Below are 7,991 nucleotides of genomic sequence, written 5' to 3'. Positions count from 1 at the left end.
GGACCTATTCAGGAGTTATCTGTGGTCTTAATACTTAGATGGGTCTATATTTTGGTATTTTTTATGCTTTCTGATTGCCTCCAGGTAGATATGATCAGGAGATGGGCTTTCCTTTTCACTCTTCTTCCTGAGAAATTTCAAGATGCCACTGTTGGTCATTATGTCGTAACTCAGGATTTAATTTTCTGCCTATTTACTTTTTAGTCTGCCTGTCCCAGTCCTCAATTCCTGTTCAGGCCTTTTTCCTAGTGATACACAGTTCAGGGCTGGTTGTGGCCATTTTGTACTGCCATTTGGTTTTAAGTGGAAACTGTCCCTTTAAATTTTAAGGAGATCTGTGTGCATGTGTAATAGAACCCTCCAGGGGTGGGGGTGGGGTGTACACTCGCTTAGGCACCTCCTCTAGTCACCAGAATGGAGGTGCACAGACAGTGAGAGACCAATGAACAGACACACAAAAAAGAATGTCCAAACCTTTATCACCACAGTTCTGTCAGGCATCCATGGCTGCTCTGATCCTTCCCCTATCTGGTATTGCCCAACATGGCCACTCAGGGAGCAGCAGAGCACCTTGGATTAGAACACACTGGATTTCTTGCTTCTGCTACAAATTCCAACTTTCTAAATACTCCTTTATATGTGGTTCAGAGTTCTGGGACCATACCCTGAGCCTGCTTGGTCTGGTATTCTGTGTTGTTGCTGACAGAGCTCCTCATTGCATTTCTGCCCTATCAGCCATCTTGTTTGTTTTCCTTGAGTGTGGATAATTTTTGACTCACCCTTGTATTATTTTCTCAGCATGCCCTCTGGGTACCGTACACATTTACATTGTTGTGGATGGGTTATTAAACTAGTGACTTGCAGAATTAAAAACAACAGATTGGTGAAGACTGTTCCTCAAGACAAAGCATCAAGCATGATGAACATTCTTTATGTGATGAGGATGTGCATGTGTGCACATAGGGTCTGAGATTCATTGTGGTGGTGGTTGTTGCTAAGTGTCACTGAGCATGGAGTTTGACTCATAGGGACCCTATATAGGGTTTCTGAGGAGCGGTTGGTGAGTTTGAACCACTGACCTGTTTCTGTTTTTGGTTTTTGACCTTGTGGTTCAAACTGACCTTGCAGTCCAGTGCTTAGCCTATAGAACCCACACCAGGACTCCTGAGGTTCATAACCATATGCAAAATGGATGTTGGCACGGTAGCCTACTCTAAAAGCTCCAGCCCACGCCAGGTAATACAGAGGGCTCACCCACAACTGATGAATCTGGTCAGTTGACGCCTGATTGTTGTTGTTGTTAAGTGCCTAGAGTTGATTCTGACTCATAGCGACCCTATACAGGGTTTCTGAGGAGCAGCTGGTACATTTGAACCACCAACCTTATAGTCCAAAGTGACCTGTGGTTGAGTGCTTATCCTACAGTGTTGATTAGAAGGGACCATATCCAGGAGGTAACAACTCACAGAACAATGCATTGAAAAGGGTGAAAAGTAAAGAGATTTCAGCTCAACCTAATTAGCAATGTGCTGCCAATTAAGACAATGAGCTCTCTCTTTGAACTCAGATTGGTAAATAGTGGTATTTTAAAAAGATTGGCTAAATCCCTCTGCGTTTCTTCACCATTGTGTGAGTACTCACCATGTCTTCTCATAACACTTTCAGGATCAAGAGATTCCTGACCAAGGAACAAAAGCAGACTCGTCCCATTCCCCAATGGATTTCATGGAAACTGGTAACAAAATCAGGTACAGACCCAAAAGAAGACACTGGAGTCGCACATGTCATGTCACACATAATGTATCTAGGTTCTAGCACTCTACGAGATGAAGTTCAATTTTGCCAAGATCTGATCAGTTGAACATGTATTGCAAAACTTCTGGTTTCTTCCTTTGATTTTTATGCGTCTGCATTAAAAGTTTGGCTAATAAATACGTGAGACTTTTGATTTGGAAAAAAAAAAAAAAAGATTGGCAAAATCCATAAGGTGTTAAGAAACATTCTCATAAACTGGTGGCGGGGTTGTAAATTGTGACACTCTTTCTAGAAGACAGTTTGGCACCATATATCAAGAAGCACAGAGCACCTGCCTTTTGGTTCAGCATTTTCACCTCTAGGACTTTATCACAACAGCAAAGAAATGCTATTTTCAGGGATACTTAGTGTAAAACTTCTAACAGGATTACATTGGAGAGAACTTACATTTATCATCAGTAGAAAATGATTGAGTAAGTTGTGTTACCCACAACCATGAGATTCTTTATAACCATTAACAATGATTTACAAATCAGAATGTGTGGCTCTAGGAAAGTGCTGATGGCATATTTTCAGTGATTGAAAATACAAGCTGTAAAATAGCATATGCAGCATGATCTGGTACCATTTGTAGAAAATTGTGTTCATGGGCAGGAGTGAAAGTTGAAGGGAATAGAGGTAAACACTGCTATATACACAAATATGCAAGAATGATGAGCTACAGGCAAGTACATGGAAGGACACACAGGCTGAACAGTTGTGGAAGGGAAAGTGGGAATATAACCATAAACATATAAACAGAGATATTTGTAGCATTTACCTTTCCTACAAGCATATCCCTGAATGTGGTGGAACATATGGAGGCAAAATTATGAAAACTTCTTAGACATGGCTAAGCACATTGAAGGGATGAGTTTCTGGGTCTGGGGTCTTAGGACCATAGTCTTTGGGACCCCACGGTCAACTGGCATAACATAATCCACAAACACGATGTTCTACATCTTACTTGGTTGATTGTGCATGGTGTGAACCACAAGGTTGGCGGTTCAAGTTCACCATCTGCTCCTTGGAAATCCTATGCAGGGTCACTATGAGTCAGAACCAACTCGACGGCACTTAATAACAACAATAATTCATAGGTGCTCTAGTAAGTAGTGTAGTGGTTGCAAGTCAGGCTGCTACCCTCAAGGTCAGCAGTTCAAAACTACCAGCTGTTCTGTGGGAGAAAGATGAGGCTTTTTGCTACTGTAAAGATTTACAGCCTCAGAAACCCTATGCAGGGTTGCTGTGAGTCAGAACTAACTCCATGGTACATAACCACCACATAATTTATTGCAAAAAAAAAAAGCAATTCAGCAATTTCTCAAGAGGAAAAGCAAAGTTGCTGGATCCAGACTCAACACTGAGATTTGCTGTCTTCCCAACAGTTCCCTGGTGGTGTGTGATGGCCTTAAGGCCCAAAATGTATCAAATGCCAATTCTGAGTCCACTTGCCCTGCTGGCCCTAGTCTCTGCGAATGTCTTCAAACTGGAGCAAAGTTTCAGGAGTACTCACACAGTACCACGAGGATGCAGATAGTTGTCTGCAAAATTAGATACATTTCAAGGAGAAAGAAAAACAAAAAGGTCCCTACTGCCTTCTTCATGTAGGGGCACAATAAAACTTTCTAGAGCTCTCTTATGAGTCAGGACAAAAATAAGCAACCAAAAACTATTTTACCTGGAACCTTAAGAATCAGACCTGGAGTTGGTGTAGAGCTTTTCTGGGCAGGAATAGCACAGGTAAATAAGAAATGACCTCTCTCATCAGAAAACCCTGGGTCCTCCAGAAGTCTTTTCCATGCAGGATATTTTCCATGAAGACATGCACATTTCCATGTTTCCAGCACTGGGTACCACCAGCTCTCTGGGCCCTACCTGATTTGGTCAACAACCCTTCAGGTTAAGAATCACCTCCCTAATCTCTGTCTTAATTTTCTCACCTTTGTGGCTGCAGACAGAGTCTGTTAGTAGCCAAGGCTCAGTTAGAATTATCTGAATTTCTTCCTTTAAACTCCATTCCTCCTTTACTAGTGTAGTATTTTGTTTGTTTAAACTTTTTATTGTGATTTGGGTGAAAGTTTACAGAGCAAATTGGTTTTCCATTCAACAATTTATATACACATTTTGTTCAACACTGACTGCAATCCCCACAATGTATCTGCATTCTTCCCGCTTCCTTCCTGTGTTTCTCGTTTCCATTTGTCCTTTTCTGCCCCTTCCTGACTTCTCAACTTTATCCCTGGGTAACTGCTACCCTTTTGATATTGTATGGTTGATCGTTCTAAGGGGTGGGCACCTCTCTGGTGCTATTGTTCGCCTTATTGGACTATCTACCATCTGGCTGATAGTTGAGCCATAGAGGTGAGTTTGGTTCCAGGCTTGAAGAGTGTCTATGGACCATTTTCTCTGGGGGTGGAGGGTGGGCATGTCTTTGACCAACTTCCTCTTTGATTTGGGGTGGGGAGTTTACACCTATTCTTGACTTTCTAGCAACAGTGCTCTGAGAAGAGAAGAAACTAACAGATGGTCTGTACCAAAGGTCCTTGTTAGCAACTTACGGAAACACTGAGGCAGCTCCCCAGTCCAGGATCCGTTTCCCTCACAGGTGAGCACAGCAGGTAGGGAGAGCTGGTAGCCTTCCAGACAGGCGTATGTCACGCTGGAACCCCACATGAAGTCAGACCCCACCACCTTCCCATTGGGGATGAGTTGAGGTGGCTTGCACATTATAGCTAGGGGAAGACCAGAGCAAGATAAATTTTAGAGGTATCCTGGGAACACTAGGACCCAGTCCTCAGAATTGACACTACCATGTGCCTGCTGGGAGTCTGGGCTAAGCAGAAGAACCAGAAGAGACCCTCTATTTGCATTTTATAATGCTCTCTCTAAGCCAGCCCTTTTTCCACATCTCTCCCCTCAATGTTCAGTGCCCAGGCCTCACCAAGGTACCTTCCAATCCTCACCCTGAAGAAGTTCAGGAGATAGTTCTCACCTTGCACACCCCTGATAAGATCTTAGGGCTTTGCTTGTCACTCCCTCCCTTCTAGATGTTCACGGTCCTGCTCTCTCCTTCATATCTTCTTTGACTTCCCACCTAGATCTACAGCCTTAGACTTACCTTTGCAGACTGGCTTGGTCCCATTCCATGTCCGGTCCTTGGTGCAGCTCAATACAGACACCCTATGTGATTCCATCATGTAGCCAGGGGCACACTGATATGTCACGGTTTTGTTGTACCTGAAGTCATTGCCCAGGCGGAGGCCATTGGCTGGAATTCCAGGGTCACCACAGTTTATGACTAGGATAAGAAAGATCTGGCATTGTTTACTCCCAGACCAGAACCTCTTTCTCCTCAGTATTCAAATACTATCCTTATTGTTTTCGCCACAAATTCAAGAGGAAAAATTCTCAGGTCAGATTGTCCTGGTCCTTCACAGGCTCCCAGTTGGACTCTGCCCATTCTCAAGTCTATTTGGTCAAGTCTCCTTGCAACAGGTTTCCACATCCCCACTATCCTTGCCTACCCCAGCAACTTGGGATATGAAGGACATGCTTCACCAAAGCCCAGGCCCTCTATTGAGAAAGAAATGCCCAGAGAGGTCAGTTCCTAGCTGAGGCTGGGGCCCAGGAAGAGGGTTTGTTTCCAGGTTGAAGAGCCAACAATGTGTTAATAGACTACATAAGACAATTTGGTAGACCAAGAGGCCACATCTTTTCATCTGTTCTGTCCAGGACGCCTCTGTAGGCCAAAGAGATCTACGCATTGAGATGTCATGGTTTCAAGTGAGGGAGAGGCTTGGCGAACTTTGCCTTCAGACCAGAAGTGAACTTGACATGGGGTTTCAGACGGAGCCGGAGATCAATGACCAGGACTTTAGAAGACTCCCTTACCTTATTACTTCTTCCCTGTTAGGCCCTAACTTTCTAAGGCAACGGACTTGAGGTTTTCCTTGAAATAGATAGTAAATAGGAGCTGTGAGGCTACACCAAGCTTGGGAGCAAGGCCAAGCTGGGGAAGGGTCCAAAGGAGAGAAGAAATCTGTTAAGATGGCAGATGGCGGCAGTTTTAAAGTGGGCAAATAACCAGACTGAGCTCTGGGGATTTGTTTGAGAAGAGAACAGGAAAGTCCAAGGGACTGGCTAGAACTGGTCCATCTAGATTCTCAACCTTCCTGAGCCTCAGTCATTTCATGCATCGAGTGGGGCTAACAGCTACATCACAGGGCTGTGGTGAGACTGAAATGAGACCATGCATGTCAAATAAGGCACTTGGCTCAGTGCCACCTTACAGAATATCACTGTCATGTAAGGTTGATGGCACCGCTCCAGCTCGCTTTCCCAGTCTTTCATGGACAGCCTTCTTCTTCTGATTGTCCGGGTCCCATGTGTGCCACCGAGTCCAGAGGACTCAGACTCTCACCTATGCACTCTGGGTCACTTCCAGTCCAGGTGCCGTTGACCGAACAGTGCCGACTGAGCAGTCCTGTGGCGTAGTAGCCTTCCCGGCACTCATAGACAATGGAGCTGGAGAAAACCAGGCTATCACTGAACACCACTCGGGCATTGCTCGGAGTTCCAGGGTTCCCACAAGAGATCACTGGATGGACAAAGAGTACATCATTCATAAGAACAAGGCAGATGTCACCTGGGGGACTGAGAACTGCTCATGGTGGAAACCCCATGCTCCATAAGGACCTTGTGGGCCAGAACAACTCTCATGGTGCTTTGTACCCAATCACTTTGCCCCGAAAAAGAAAGGAGAAACAGAAAAGTATTTTCTTTAATTTCCCCCCAAACACTCTACTCTTTTATATCACACTTAGTATTTAAAATAACAATTCCTTAATATCACCAAATACTTAATAAATGTTTAAATTTCCTAATTACCAGTTGGTTTTTTTTTTTTTATGGTTAATTTGTTTGAATCAGAATCCAAACAAGGGCCATACATGATATATGGTTTGCACGCCTCTAAGTCTTTTGAACCAAGAGACAACCCTTCCCTCTACTGTAATTTATTTGTTACAGAAACCAAGGTATCTGTCCTATAGAATTTCCCACTTTCTGCACTTTGCTAATTGCATCAGTGAGGTACTGTTTAACATGTTCCCCTGTCCCTTGCAGTTCCTGTAACCAAGTTTCATTTTTTGGCAAGGGTATTTTATAGGTGCTTTTGTATCTGTCTCATTGCATCTTACCAGGAGGCACATTATGTTTGTCTGTCTCCTTGGTCATGATGCTGAGATTGATTGATGGCCTCAGATTTGCCTGCCTAATTCAGCATTGTAATGTTACTCATTATTTTTTCACTTAGTGCTTTTAGCAGCAATTGATGACTTTGACTAGATCATCTGCATTAGCAAGAGTTCTTTAATAAGGAACTTTCACTATCCTGTATCTGCTTACAGTTCATTCAGGAAGTCAGGATAATGCTTGTTTCATTAAAAAAAAAAAAAATCAAATGTCAGAATAATGAGTTGATTCCCTAGCAAGCTCCAAAGGTGACCAGTGGGCTTATTTACGAGTCTTTAGGAGCTCATGGATTTAGAATTATCGACAATGTTTCTATTCGTTGCCATTGAAACTTTTATTCATGCTTAAACGGTTCTATCTTTGGATAGCAGGAGTTTCTTAACATTGGCTCTTCAGTTTCTTTGCTGTGATGCCAGTGGTCTTGGGTTGCTTATTTGACTTTTGAGGTGACAAGATAGCCCATGTTCATCGTATACATTTCCTAACCCAGACCTGGAACCAGTCATTTCTCCAAGGAGCCCTAGTAGTTCCTTTTCATGGAGAATGGATTTAGAGACCACAATCTGGGACTGAAGAGTACCTATTCCAATTGAGGAGTCCTGGTGTGGCACTGTGGGCTAATGCAGCAGGCTGCAAAGCCTTTTGAACTGCAAAGTTGGCGGTTCAAGCTCACCAGCAGCTCCTCGGAAACCCTATACAGGGTTGCTATGGGTCAGAATTGACTCGACAGCACGAAACAACATTCCAACTGAGCTGGTTGTTGATGTTAGATTTTGCAATGGGAAAAGCTAGAAATATGACTTTTCAACTTGATACTACATTATGAGTTTATATTGATATTGTATTATCAATGCAAATTTAGGACTAAGAGTGTTACCTTAATGTCTTTTATATTTTATCTGTTTTATTATGCAACTCTTGGTTCTTAATGACTTTAAATT

At 43.2% G+C, this 7,991-nt stretch overlaps 1 protein-coding gene across 1 annotated transcript in view; it reads right to left on the bottom strand.

Moving 5' to 3' along the window:
* The window catches only part of CSMD2 (CUB and Sushi multiple domains 2), a 933,956-nt gene that overhangs the window by 29,287 nt on the left and 896,678 nt on the right, over nt 1-7,991 (bottom strand). The window contains 3 exon segments of the mRNA XM_006862126.1: nt 4,356-4,529; nt 4,916-5,095; nt 6,218-6,394. Of these exon segments, the coding sequence (XP_006862188.1) occupies nt 4,356-4,529; nt 4,916-5,095; nt 6,218-6,394 (531 nt within the window).

The sequence above is a fragment of the Chrysochloris asiatica genome, unplaced genomic scaffold (genome assembly GCF_000296735.1).
Source record: "Chrysochloris asiatica unplaced genomic scaffold, ChrAsi1.0 scaffold00047, whole genome shotgun sequence".
Lineage (NCBI taxonomy): Eukaryota > Metazoa > Chordata > Mammalia > Afrosoricida > Chrysochloridae > Chrysochloris > Chrysochloris asiatica.
Note: the sequence above shows the minus strand (reverse complement) of the source record. Positions and strands in the feature narration are given on the sequence as shown.